General features: G+C 40.0%; 1 protein-coding gene across 1 annotated transcript in view; it reads left to right on the top strand.

Moving 5' to 3' along the window:
• Window positions 1-14480, top strand: part of EPHA4 (EPH receptor A4) — a 152024-nt gene extending 137544 nt beyond the window's left edge. The window contains exons 12-17 of the mRNA XM_052636146.1: window positions 3549-3610; window positions 4059-4268; window positions 6163-6312; window positions 10730-10923; window positions 13862-14017; window positions 14366-14480. Of these exons, the coding sequence (XP_052492106.1) occupies window positions 3549-3610; window positions 4059-4268; window positions 6163-6312; window positions 10730-10923; window positions 13862-14017; window positions 14366-14480 (887 nt within the window). The remainder of the gene's footprint in view (window positions 1-3548; window positions 3611-4058; window positions 4269-6162; window positions 6313-10729; window positions 10924-13861; window positions 14018-14365) is intronic.
• The last annotated feature ends 217 nt before the right edge of the window (window positions 14481-14697 follow it).

The raw sequence follows: 14697 nt of genomic DNA, 5'->3' as shown, positions 1-14697 counted from the left end.
GGCTATATTCCAGAAGTCTTAGTACCTACTACAGTTACTACAAGTCAAGGATCGTGTAAGCCTGGGGCTATGTCTCCAGGAAGCCAGTGTACCATTTAATTCCAGGTGCCTGGGAAAAACGTCCTCCATCAACTGGTGCAGAGTGGTGGCTGCACTGGGTGAAGTGGGGGCGATTTAAAGAGTATAAATATTGGACATTAGGTCTGGGGCAAAGAGATCAATAACGTGCAAGGGTACACAATCTTTAGGCACGGAAAATAAGGAAATTACTAGAAAGTCACGGCAAATATACATTCATTTAAAGGTCCTCATACTTCATCCATCAGATTTCAGGAAAACTCACTAAAACACTTTCCTGGACGTCATCCTCAGAGGTTTGATTCAGTGGTTAGGGGCCCATGAGCTCACGATCTAAAGAGCTCAAGGTCAGCCACGCTATAGTCCCTGGAACCACCCTTTGAGTCTCTTTGGCCTAGTGACCAAAGATTTGCACACCATCTTCTGCTAGTAAATTGTGAGGTCTTGACTGGTTGGTCAAGCTCTCAGTTTCCTCATCTGTAAAATAGGGACAAAAATAGAACTTGCATTATACGGTTATTTTGAATGAAATATTTAGGGTGTATGGCATAATGCTTATATAGCCAATTTAAAAAAAAACACACACACACACAAGTGTTAACTGGTACTGTTATGTCTTAAGAAGTACATCTTTCCCCCAGCTTTGGAATCCTTTAAAAAAGGAACCTTGGTGCTAAGAGTATATAATTTTCCACCTAAGGTGAAGGCTATAATTAGCATAGAATAGCTCTATTTGCTTTTTAAGATTAGTTTTACAGACAGGACTTTTTTTTTTTTTTTTTGTAGCCTATGGCCTCTGGGCTTGCCCGGAGCCCTTCACCCCTTTAATTAAAAGATAACATTCCCTTTAAATACTTCTGCAGGTCCATTTTCTCACAAGGAGGCTCTGTTCAGCTTGGGGTGTTTTTGCTGGGGCAGACAGTGATTTTTGTAGCAACTCTGCAGAAGAGAGAAGAAACAGGGGATCTTTGTGCTAAAATCCCACCGCGCCTCTCTAAAACCCGTAGCTATTACAGCTGTAACTGTTATAAATGACTGGATGCATTTGCATAATGCAGTTGTCAATGAATTAAAATGAGTTAAAATTTCCACCAGAGGAGCTATCCCCTTCCCCCACTCCTCCCCTCCCACCTCTCCCCTCCCTACAGCATCCCTGCCTGTTCTGGGGATGGGTATGCCTCCACCCAGGAGTCCAACCAGGAACCATTGTATAAGCCCCTCTGTGCCGATGCAGACACTCATCTTTATTTGTCTTGTAGTACTCATAGATTCTGACAAATGGATACTTGCAATAAACAGGAAAAGGAATGTAGAAAAATTGTAAAGATGATGCCAACTGTCAGATTAGGGAGGTGTAAGGGTGAAAAGGCGAAGTGAGAGTCTGAGTTCCTTGAGTAACTTTGTAAATGGTCAGAGACTATAAATTCTCACCACTACCCGCCTCTCTTTAGAACCTGGTGCTCTCTTCCCCACATTTCCAGAGGGGCCTGGTGAAAAGGAAGTAGGTGTTAATGTACCTCCAGGGGGATCACCCTTTCTCATGAGTTGACAAAGTAGCATTTGACTGAGGCAGGTTCATTAAAACTCATTGAGATGCATTTGTTGTGTGTGGTCATGGATATAGAGGGTCAGTGAGTCTAAGGACTCAGGGCTTCCTATTTATATGATGGAGGATGGCAAGGCAGTTAGGGACCTCTCCCAGCAGCCAAGGGAAAATAGATTAGAAGTGGTTTTATTCATCCTTTACACCGAGATTCCTGCTTCTTCTGTCCGGTTTCCTTCATCCCTTGTAAATAAAATGTCCAAGGTATTGTTTCCTAATTCAACATATTTGCCTTAGAAAGATTTCTTCGGCACAACACCCAATGCATATCCAAAAAACAAATTGATAAATAGGGCTTCACTGATATTAAAAACTTCTGCCCTTCTAAAATTTGGCCTTTGAAATGAAGACATATACCCTTTCCTTATGCCAGTAGAGAGTCTGATTTGATAGGGTTAGGGTGAAAATGTATCCGTTTAGAATAATTCTGGGGACTTTCTGGCAATGACACATCCCAGTCCAGTTTCCATGATTAAGTCATAACCACAAGGACAACAATGAGTGTTTTTGATAAGTCAAAAATTAGTTTCATTTATCAAACTAATATTTTATTTTCCTCCCAGGGACTCTCTTTTATTCTCTTTGCTTTACCCCTGCTGCTGCTGCTGCTGTTGCTAAGTCGCTTCAGTCGTGTCTGACTCTGTGCGACCCCATAAACGGCAGCCTACCAGGCTCCCCCGTCCCTGGGATTCTCCAGGCAAGAACACTGGAGTGGGTTGCCATTTCCTTCTCCAATGCATGAAAGTGAAAAGTGAAAGCGAAATCGCTCAGTCATGTCTGACTCCTAGCTACACCATGGACTGCAGCCTACCAGGCTCCTCCGTCCATGGGATTTTCCAGGCAAGAGTACTGGAGTGGGGTGCCATTGCCTTCTCCAGCTTTACCCCAGCCTTAGTAAAATATCAAAGATTTACTTTCGATTCGCTCTTCACTCCCATAAAAGAAAAAGTGAAAGTGAAATTCACTTAGTCATGTCTGAGTCTTTGTGACCCTACAAATAACTTTAGGAAGAAGGAACTTCAGACCTTGAGTCCATTGCCAGGGATTAAGAAACTAAAGAACCATCCTTATTTCCTAAGGTCCTCAGAAAGAAAACGACAGAGAAATGAAAGTGTGTCCCCACATCTCCAAACCTTAAAATCATTTTGATTTCTTTGCTTACAAAGGGGACTGGGATGTTGCTAAGATGAAACCATTTATTGACCCTTTCCTGTGATGTTGTTGCTGCTGCTGAGGTTGGCATCTTAAAGAAGCAGATAGACAGTGTATTGATAGATAGGAAAAGGGAAAAGAAAGGCTATAGTCCCTGACCTGAGTGAGGCAGGGGGGAAAGCTAAGATTGTACATGCTTGAGCTTTAAGATGAGTTCCAGGTAGTGAAGTATTCAGCATAGCTACTGCTCCTGGAAACTTGGGTTTCTCTAAATAAGTAAAACAAAAAACAAAAAACAGCCTTTCTCTGTTCATTGATTCCTTCAGCATTGCACAGTTGTCTCTTCTGGGGACAAAATTAATTAATTATCCTAAAGATTTTTTTTTCCTTTAAATGGATCATTTATCTTCTTCTCTATTTGGTTGAGAGAGCAAATACTCATCACATGCCCCTGGGTACTGGAGGCCACTTTAGTTAAAGACCTTGTCAACAAGCTACCCAAAGGGTTAATGTTCCAGATGGAATTTAAACCTACTCGTCCTTTTAATATTTCATTCCTAGCTCCCCACAGCTGAGGCATAAGCTTGGCTTGTTTTAATTAAATTAGATCGCACAAGACAGGTGTCTTGGCAGGAAAATTGTGCACAGCCCATTTTTATCTCATTAACTGCAGTGCTCATCAAGGGTTTTGTGTTTTTCTTTCTGGAAACTCTAGGTAAACCAGTAATGATCATAACAGAGTACATGGAGAATGGCTCCTTGGATGCATTCCTCAGGGTATGTAACTACTTTATATTAAACCCAAGAATGTTGGTATTTAGAAAACTCTAACACACTCTGAATGTGTGTTCTGTTTGGTTGTACACAGACCTTTTTTAATGGGGCAGAGGAAGAAGAGGAGAAAGAGAGAATGATGTGATTTTTAAAGGCTCTTTACTAGTCCATGTTCAAGGAGGGTAGCATTTGATTTATTTTTGTATTGTGGGCTGTTGGAGCCATAGATTCATTACTGTTGGATAATTTCCATCCATCACAGGAAGCAAACCCAGCTCCTTGCTCACACTCTACTCATGAATTAGTGACTTTGGTCCAAAAGGCCCGGAAATCGTATTGAATTTCACTGCACAGCGGATACAGATATCAAAAAAGATCCAAGTAATAAATGCTTCATGAAAATTAATTAGGCTTAATGTTAATGAGATTGTACCATTCCTTTCCTCTGCAGAAGAATGATGGCAGATTTACGGTCATTCAGCTGGTGGGCATGCTTCGTGGCATTGGGTCTGGGATGAAGTATTTATCTGATATGAGCTATGTCCATCGAGACCTGGCCGCACGGAATATTCTGGTCAATAGCAACCTGGTCTGCAAAGTGTCTGATTTTGGCATGTCCCGAGTGCTAGAGGACGATCCGGAAGCAGCATATACCACCAGGGTAAGAAGGATTTGTGACCTCTGAGCTTTGACTCTAATGAAACTGTTCCTCTCACTTGATGTTTAAGCCCTCTATGATATTTATAAGTTACTTCATCCTTCAGAGCCTCTTCATAGCCATGCATCCCTTTTAAAACCATGTTTCGAAGAGAAATTTTGAAATACGCTCTAGATGTATGATCACAATTTAGAGCATCACATTGTTGTATTTTTTCACACTTAATCTACTTTGCTTCCTTCCTTTCTTCCAGTTAGTTTGTTTTAGATTTTATATGTGGTTCCTTTTCTTTGTTTTTTTTTTTTTTTTTTAAATCTTATTTTAAACAAGACAGAACAATGTTTCTAGTCAGCTGCCTACCGAATCTGAGAATGTATATACAGGATTTATAAAACATTTACACTACACAAGGTTTCCCAGTATCTAATGGCCTGCATTTTACTACTAGTAGATAAGCTGGGATTAAGGCATGGTGAAGAGTTATCAGTATACAGTTAATGGCTTTGCTATCTTAGCTGGACAATCTGAATATAAGATACTAATGGAATAAACACAGAATCATAAAAGTTATTGGCCATTAGGGCTGACACTGGTAAAATCAACATGAAGCAGACCAGCCATTTTCCTCCGTTAATGCTAACCATTTTGCATCTGTAATAGTAAGCATTAGGGTTTTTTTTGGTATAGTTTGGTGTGTGTGTGTGTGCATGTTTCCTGCTAGTGTTCCATTTCTATGGCTGTAGTTTTGATTCTTACACATACCTTCTTGAAAATTCTAAGTCCATTCATTCAGGAAAGAATACACCTTTGTCAATGCTAAAGACTTTTTATTCCCCGGCCCCCCCATCCCCGCGCGGCCCCCCACCCCCCGCCGTGCCCAGTAGTTGGAGAAAGGAAAGTACAAAGAAGCTTCTTGAATGATACATTTATATAGCCAAAATATTTAAGGAAGGCAGCACAAGTGTCTCACTGCATGGAACAAGCATAAATGTAATAACAGTGTAAAGTATAGCGAATCAATGAAATTTATGGTACAGTTTATTGCCCTCTTTCGTAGCCCTAATGAAGCAAAGAAGACTTTTAAATGATGTCCTCTTGAACAGTTTAAGGGTCTGAATTAAAGTTGAATTAATTTCCCCAGATGGAACCCTAAGAAATGTGAAACTCCATTAAAAATACCTTGCACATAAGCATAATCAAGAAGAGACATTTGAGACCTTTAAACTTTTGGGGGGGTGATATTTAATTGCTTTACCATTTTTGCAGGTGTCTTTTTAGAAAATTAAATAATCAAAATCCTGCCCTCCCTCCATTAAAATCAGTAATGGCTCTAGCATCTGGTACTATCTGACTTCCTCTAAGAGCCTGTTCAACAAACTATCTTCTAGCTAAGTTAGGCATGTTTCTTATGTTCTGTCAGAATTGGATGACAATGGAGTATATAGAAATATTCATATTTAAATTCCTTAGTTCATAATTTCTGAAGCAGTACTAAGTATTGGTTTTGTGCTGCTGGGTAACAGAATCCAACAAGAAGTCAAAATTACTGTCAGCTGCACATTCATTGGTATACACCACAGATAATGTGTATTTTATAAAACTTAAAATATCCTTTCCACTATAGTATTGCCTTAAGCAGAGCCCAGATAATAAGTTGGCTTTTAAAAAAAATAATTAAGGAGATTAGTTGTTTACTTCCCCATAACTTAAGAAAACATATGAGAACTGTCTCAATCTGGAACATTTTATTTAGAATAAACAAGTAAGTATCTTTTGATTGTTTGGAAAGCTATCTCAGGAATGCTGTTGTCCTGCTTGGCACGCAGTAATAACATTCAGAAACTGAAAGGGCACATCAGTGTACTTGGGGAATAATCTAGAGCTTGGATGTTCACAGGGTGGCAAGATTCCTATCCGGTGGACTGCACCAGAAGCAATTGCCTATCGTAAATTCACATCTGCAAGTGATGTATGGAGCTACGGGATCGTTATGTGGGAAGTGATGTCCTATGGAGAGAGACCTTATTGGGACATGTCCAATCAAGATGTGAGTCTTTATGTTCTGAAAGATATGTTTTTTGAGATGCAGGAAGTTTCATATTAATGGGCTTCCCTGGTGGCTCAGAGGGTAAAGCGTCTGCCTGCAATGCAGGAGACCTGGGTTCAATCCCTGTGTCAGGAAGATCCCCTGGAGAAGGAAATGGCAACCCACTCCAGTACTCTTGCCTGGAAAATCCCATGGACAGAGAAGCCTGGTAGACTACAGTCCATGGGATCGCAAAGAGTCAGACACGACTGAGTGACTTCAATTTCACTTTCACTTTCATGTTACCACATGATGGAGTAAGTGTTGAGTGTGACCTGATACATTAAACTCCAGGGTCTTAATACAAATGTGTCTAGTAATCTAGCTAAAACTTATGGCCATTGATTTCAAGGACCAAAACTACAAAGCCTAAATAGTATAGTGTGGGAGATAGACGGATAGACAGATAGATGCATAGCTCAACTGATTAGTGATATGGGACAGTATTTTTACTTGGTTAGCTTTCAAGTTCATACTGAAACAAAATTAAACTTTGAGTGTTAAGAAAATGCAGGGATATATGAAAAACACATTTTTCATAGTCAGTGAAATTGACATGAAAGTTTTATTGGAAGAAAACTAGTGAATATTTTAAAGCTGGCAAAATTGTAATTAGAGCTTGCCCCTTGAGGACTCTAAAATAAAGCTTCACTAAATGACCCTTTGTAAATTATGCACATCCCTTTAAATGTACCATCTGGACTACTTCGTATGGGAGTATCCACAGTGCCTGCAATTTTAGAAAAGCATTCAATAATGACACTAATAAGATTCCAGAGTAATAGAATTTAATTACAAACATCTCCAGTGAGAAAGAAGAAAAAACAAAAACAAAAACCTAGACCAGGGGGGTCTTCTTAGGACACTTACTGGCTATTTCTAGGAAAGTATTAGTTCTAGAAGGGTTGGAAATCAGAACAAAATAAAACGGTCATTTTTAAAACTTTCCAAATAATTTTGGGTGAGGTGAAATATTAGCATCTAGTGTGTTTACAAAGGGGTGATACTCAATTCATTAATAAAAGCTATTTTAGAAAGGGTGTTTTTTTTTTTTTTTTAATTTTCTCTGAAGTGGAATGTTACCTGACCATTTGCCTTGTCTTGAAACAACAGGATGTTGCAAAACCTTGGCAATTAAGTGAAAAACCAGGTGCACTCAAGAAGTAGGATGCTGGTTGCTTAATCAGTAGAATGTTTAGAGCAATACAGAAGCTAATGTACTCTGTGTCCAATGGGGCAAAAAGAATTCTCTGACCAGATTAAGAGGAATGGTAGTGTTGACACTGTAGTACCTATAAATTATAAAGGAAGGTTCATAACAAATAGGAAGAAAGACAACAGCTAGCATAACTGATAGATAATTACAGATTGGAGACAGACTCAGTTCAGTTCAGTTCAGTCACTCAGTTGTGTCTGACTCATTGAGACCCCATGAACTGCAGCATGCCAGCCCTCCCTGTCCATCACCACCTGCCAGAGCTTGCTCAAATTCATGTGCATCGAGTCGGTGATGCCATCCAACCATCTCATCCTCTGTCGTCCCCTTCTCCTCCTGCCTTCAATCTTTCCCAGCATCAGGGTCTTTTCTAGTGAGTCAGTTCTTCACATCAGGTGGCCAGAGTATCGGAGCTTCAGCTTCAGCATCAGTCCTTCCAGTGAATAATCAGGACTGATTTCCTTTAGGATTGAATGATTTGATCTTGCAGTCCAAGGAACTCTGAAGAGTCTTCTCCAACACCACAGTTCAAAAGCATCAGTTCGTGGCCTCTCAGCTTTCTTTATAGTCCACCTCTCACAGAGACAGACTACGAAAGTGAGCAGTGTGTGATCTACTGGTTGATGTGATTATGAAGACACCTTCAACTACCTTTCTTGTAGTAGCATTTGGCTTTGAGTAAGAGACATGCAGAGAAACAAAGGCCAACAACCTAGAAGAAGGGGTTTGTTGTTGTTTAGTCACTAAGTTGTGTCTGACTGTTTTGCAACCCCATGGATCGTAGCCCACCAGGCTCCTCTGTCTATGGGATGTCCCAGGCAAGAATACTAGAGTAGGTTGCAATTTCCTTCTCAAGGGGATCGTCCCAACCCAGGGAACTAACCTGCATCTCCTGCATTGGCGGCTGGATTCTTTGCTACTGAGCCACCAGAGAAGCCCTCAAAGAGGGAATAGTGTCTGTATTTACTTATTTAATTATTGTATGTTTTACGCTTGTGTTTATTGCGTTGAGAGCAGCAGCCAAGTGCTCATAAAAGCAGAATATCTAAAGATGTCATTTTTCCCACCCTAAATAAATATTTTAAAACTTAGTTTTGACAGTTTCTATATTATATTAAAACAATTTCATTGTTTTAAACTTTTAGTTGTCTGCCTTTATCCATGTAAAAGCATCTGAAGCCGATTCACCCGCACAAATATTATTGATCTATTATTCACATGTATTTCTCTCTGTGTTGGAGTCTGTGTAGAACAGCAATCAATAGGAAATGTAACTGAAGAATTACTTTCATGGGAGAATTCATTTGGCATATGGTGAATGGAGTCAAAGTAGCTGTTAAAAATATGTTAAATTTATCAAGTTTTTCATCAAATTTGTTTTAATCATCTCTCTCCCCCCAGCCCCCAGCCCCAAACGTTTAGCAGTAAACTGAGAAAATATGCTTTGTTCACCCACAAGCCATCTTCCAAGCTGGCAGTGGATAGGAAGCTAGTGAAAGAATACTAAGTAGTCTGAGGGTTTATAACAAATTGTGTTCACCTGGCGTCAGCCCAGTGTTGCTCACATTCCCATCAATTCAATGTAAAATGTTTTCATCAAGTCTAGAGTCAACACCATGCACCTGGAAAGATAAAAGAAAGTCAAAGGATCAAACTGACCTAATATCATTGCCAGAAATAAATAGAAGCATGTTCAGTAAATTAGCATATAGAAGTCTGCTTTAGAAGGAGTAAATTAAGATTAATATGGTAGAAGGTTGGCAAAAATACGTGGGAGAAAAGGATTCAGAGGGCTTAATAAATCAGAAGATAATTGTTACATGGAAACAGTATCCTGGTTAAAAAGAGCCACAGAATACTGCTGTATAGAAACTGGACCCAACGGAATTGATTATTTTCTGTTGAAGGCTGATCATTGAGCAGTAATCGACGCACCACAGGGGAACTCATGGCTGCAGCCAGAGCCAGTTTCACTAGGAACTATCATTTTGGGAGAGCGGGGGAGGACTGATTTAAAAACAAATAAAACTTTTAAACATCCTCAAACAAAAGTACCTCCAGAATCATATAGAATACTAATAAACAAAGCTTATGAGTAGCCAAGAAATTAAGAAATAATTCCCCTCTTTAACTTTGGCAGGAGGCTTACCATAATTGTTACTGGGAATCACACCCTGAAGAACAGGGGTTTAGAGAAAAGTCAATGAGAAAAATATTGTAATATCTGTGAAGATAATTAGAAAAGTCAGAATTATGGGTGGCAATTGTCACATACCATTATAACTGCCTTCCTTAGATGTGTCAGGGTCCCCTTAAAATATAAATCCCCCCAAAAAGGTTTTTAAATTATTATTTTTATATTTTTTAATCTAGCTATTAGCACCTTTAGCAGGATCAGCTGAGACCAAGAAAGAGACACAGAATTGATAAATTATGTATTTTGGTCTTCCCAAAGTAAAAATGGTGGGGCATCTGGAGGGGCTGAAGAATGTGCTAATTCAGAGAAGTAGTGTCTTCTGAACTGGAAGATGGGCTCTGATATTGACCCATCAGCTGTCTGAGCAAGAGGACACAGACATGAGACTTCCCTCATGGTCCAGTGTTTAAGATATGCTTCAAGGGGTGTGGGTTCCATCCCCGGGCAGGGAACTAAAATTCTGCCTCTTACGCAGTGTGGCCAAAAAAAATAAAAAATAAAAGAGGACACAGGCTTAAAGTGATTCAAAAGGACTTGCATTTTGGAGGCATCCTAAGGAATGTCTTTAAAGCCTTTAACTCAGCTAGAATCCCTTTTGCTAAGAGCATTTAGCTGATAGAAGAACAGAGAAGGTCATTGCCCTTGGGTCTCTGGGGGCCATGCCAACACCATGTGGTTGGCCTGATTGGGTTCTAACCACCTTGGAACCCTGATGCATCTTCACTTTGGAGTTCCTGATGGGCATTGCCTGCCCTCATAGCAATGGCTGGCTTCCCTGCCCTGCTGCCAGCAATTCTCAGGCCCAGCTCTGGCTTCTGTGAAAGAATTGGAGCCATTCCCATGCTCAAGCTTGCTGGCAGCTTAATGGACAGGCAACTTGCTGAGCAGGAGGGTAAACCTCTAACAACAGATTGCCTGGCAAACTAACATACCATTCTGTGGGTTGTTTTCTTTTTTTTTGCTAGGTGATTAAAGCCATCGAGGAAGGCTATCGGCTGCCCCCTCCAATGGACTGTCCCATCGCGCTCCACCAGCTGATGCTAGACTGCTGGCAGAAGGAGAGGAGCGACAGGCCAAAATTTGGGCAGATTGTCAACATGCTGGACAAACTCATCCGCAATCCCAACAGCTTGAAGAGGACAGGGACCGAGAGCTCCAGGTCAGCCCTGCTTCTTAATAGTGACGTATGAAAGAATACCTCAGTGGTGGCACACAAGTGGTAACTCACTTTAATTTCTGGCTTTTAGTCAGAGGCCACGTCACAGCCGTCTGCAACCTGGGTGGCTTCTTCCTCGAGTGGAGTATTTCAGGTAGTTTTCTGTTCGTCATTTTGAAGAGCCTTGTACCTGTCAGGCCCCAAACAAAAGTCAGAAAAACAAATGTTTAAAAAAAAACAACGAAGGAAAAGCTCAAGTGCTTATTTTATGAGACTGGAACTGAAAACTTGAGAGGGATGAAATGAACTTTTGGAAGATAGGCAGGCTACTAGATGCTATATTTTGAAAGGGGAAGAAACATAGGAACAAAAAATAAGGATTCCAAGACAGCTCTAAGTTGAGTTAATAAAATGTGAATTGAGGCAAGAGATTCACTGGTTTTCATTCTTAAAATTGCTCTTTTTTGAGTCTTTCAAGAGGAGAAGGAAACAGGATCAAGTTACAAACATGCAGATGAATATTTGAGAAAATAGTTACTTCACTGGAAGGGGCCTCCCTGGTGACTCATAGGTAAATAATCCACCTGCAAGGCAGAAGCCACACAAGATGCAAGTTCAAGCCCTGCGTCAGGAAGATTCCCTAGAGAAGGGCATAGCAACCCACTCCATTATTCTTGCCTAGAGAGTCTCACGGAGAGAGGAGCCTGGCAGACTACAGTCCGTAGGGTGGAAAAAAATCAGACATGGTTAAAGCGACTTAACACACATATATGCACTTCATTGGAAAGAGCGAAAAAGAAGCATTTCAGTCCAGAGAGAAGATAACGATACTGCAAGTGACCTAAAATAAAATCTCCCATCATTTCTGGCCTATTTTTGGTTCTTCTCTTCCCCAAGAGGATGAAAATAGATGATGCTAAGACCTCTTTTCCAGGTGTAGCTAGTTTCTTCTGTTCCAAGGTAAACCTCCCCCAACTTTTAGATCTCCAGCTCCCAATCCCATGTAGTTTGTCTGAAGGTCCAAGTCCAGCTCTTTGGTACTTGAGGCTTCTCCTGGTAGCATGCTAGCTCTGTATAGTGCTTTGCACCAAAAGGCAGAACAAATTGAGTTATTGGATACACTTTTCTCACTTCTGAATTTTTCTCATTGATAGTAGTTACAGAGCTTTGATACTTCTTACTGCTTGCTGATAATGGGATGTAGTATAGCGTGGTATGTGATTCAGCACAAAATTAGGCAAATGTCACGGTGTTCCACACAGAGCACAAAGGCTTCCAGAATAAGCTTAAGAATGACCCTTAGAATTAATTAATACTGAGTAAGGATATTTTCATTCTAAGGTCATTTTAACCTTGTCAGGTACCTAGTGCCTCCATGTTGCTCTTCTACTGCTCTTGGTTAAAGTTAGAAGTAAATGCAAACTATTTTTTTTGTCCATTAACAAACATTCCTGGTAAACATTCAACACTAATGTCTCAGACTCTATGTGGCCATATTTGTTACTGGCTCAAAATTGAGGAAAAAATGAAATCTTGATTATTCTTACCATAAAAATCTGCAGAATATTACTTGAAAAATTCGATTTAATTAATATAGTGGACAAAGAGAAAGGTCATAAACAAGCCATTATTTGGACAGAACTGATTGATAAAACAAGTTTTTGTTAATATATAAAATAGAGGTAATACAAATCAAGACAACTTAGGGAAAAATTAAAATAAAAATGGATTGGATTAATTCTACTATGTAGAAAGTTAGGCCATTAGATAGGCTTGATTTTTTTTTTTTTTTTAACAAGAAAAGGATTTTTTTGGTTGAAAATTCAGGATGATAATATAATTCTGATTTAGATGTTCATGTTCAAGCACAAGGAACAGGATGAAAATCAGATCAAAATGTTAAGAGCAACCACATTCTATAATTTCTATGGAAAGGATGTTTAAGAAAATAGAATTTAATAAGTAGCAAGGTTGCTATGCAGGAAATTGTAGTGAAGGTGTATAAAATACCCTATTAATGTTTATCCTGTGTTTATTAAGTAGGTTGATGATCAAGATGACTATAATTCACTTAATAAATATTTTCCATGAATAGGTTATTTATTGTTTATGAATCTCATGAAGGATGACAGATCACTTACCTTGAACTCTAGTTGCTCTTGATGGTGATCTAATGTAAAACACCTGGCCCGAGAAATGCGTCAACTAATAAATAAGTTAATAAGAAGTGCTTAGAATTTGTTGAAATCATTCCTTAGGAGCCCCAGCAAAGGAAGACGAGACGCACATTCCACAATCCAAACAGTGATCAAAGTGGCCATTCTTCCTGCCAGTCTTGGCACACGTGCTGGTCAGGCTGGGTTGATTAAAGAGGGGATTAACTCCCTGCTGTCCCGTTTGTTTGAATGAACTGAGCCTTCCTGCGAACCTGGCTGGAAACATGCCGGACTTGAACTCTCAGTGTTCTCTCTGCTTCCATCAAGTCTGGCAGGTTGCACGCTCTCAGTTTTCCTTACTTATCCTTCACTAAGGTTTCCATAGCTGCTGAACTAAAGTCTGTGATATTCTGTCCTGGCAGGGACTGTCTGCAAAGACTGAGCCAGTTTCAGCAACAAGGGCCGCCCCCACCTCCCACCCCCCCCCACCTTTGCCCCAGGCTAGGTTGTTAAAAGACCTGTTCTGATCCTTAATGCATTAAGAGGTCCACATAAAACAAATGCAAGAAATGAAGTTCAAAACAAGTAGGGTGATTGAGACATGCTTTTGCAGCTTTATGAAATTAGGGTTGAAAAATAACATGATGACGTTTGTCACTGGTGATTCTATCTAAAGTCTGTTCTTGGTACTTTGGTTCCCCTCCCCAGTCTTGGACCATCTGACTTCTGAGTCATGCCATCTCACTGATAAATTGTCTGTCTATACTTTCTCGTTCCATTTCCAGACCTAACACTGCCTTGCTGGATCCAAGTTCCCCTGAGTTCTCCGCCGTGGTATCAGTAGGCGATTGGCTCCAAGCTATTAAAATGGACCGGTATAAGGATAACTTCACTGCTGCTGGTTATACCACGCTAGAGGCTGTAGTGCACATGAACCAGGAGTAAGTACTCAGCGATGTAACACAAAGGGTAAATCTAGATTTAATAGTATTTTCCTTTCCTTTTTTTTTTTTTTTCGCTTTGAGCTGCATAATCATCATCCTCATTTTTTTTTTTAAAAGAAAACTGGAATGCCTTTCATTTTGATTGATTGAGTATAATTTTGCACAGCCTCTATAAAGCACCTACATTGTTGCATTCAATTGCTTAATTAAACATTTTAATACACCTGCCTTGTTGTGCTGTATTAATTGTGGCTGATTCACATGTGTGTCTGCATGAAGCCCGGAAGAGATTCTCGGCCCTCATCATATCTTCCTCTCCCTCTTTTTTTCTCCCTCAACTTACAGTGACCTGGCCAGGATTGGCATCACAGCTGTCACACACCAGAATAAGGTCTTGAACAGCGTCCAGGCAATGAGAACCCAAATGCAGCAGATACACGGCAGAATGGTTCCAGTCTGAGCCAGTATTAAATAAACTCAAAACTCTTGAAATTAGTTTACCTCATCCATGCACTTTAATTGAAGAACTGCACTTTTTTTACTTCGTCTTCGCCCTCTGAAATTAAAGGAAAAAAAAAAATCTGCAGCGTTGCTTGGTGTACAGATTGCTGAAACCGTGGGGCTTACAGAAATGACAACCGTCATTTGAATTAGACTTGGAACAAATTGTTTCTCAG

This window comes from Budorcas taxicolor, chromosome 2 (genome assembly GCF_023091745.1).
Source record: "Budorcas taxicolor isolate Tak-1 chromosome 2, Takin1.1, whole genome shotgun sequence".
Taxonomy (NCBI): Eukaryota; Metazoa; Chordata; class Mammalia; order Artiodactyla; family Bovidae; genus Budorcas; species Budorcas taxicolor.
The sequence above is the reverse complement of the archived record's forward strand: the minus strand, read 5'-3'. Positions and strand labels throughout refer to the sequence as shown.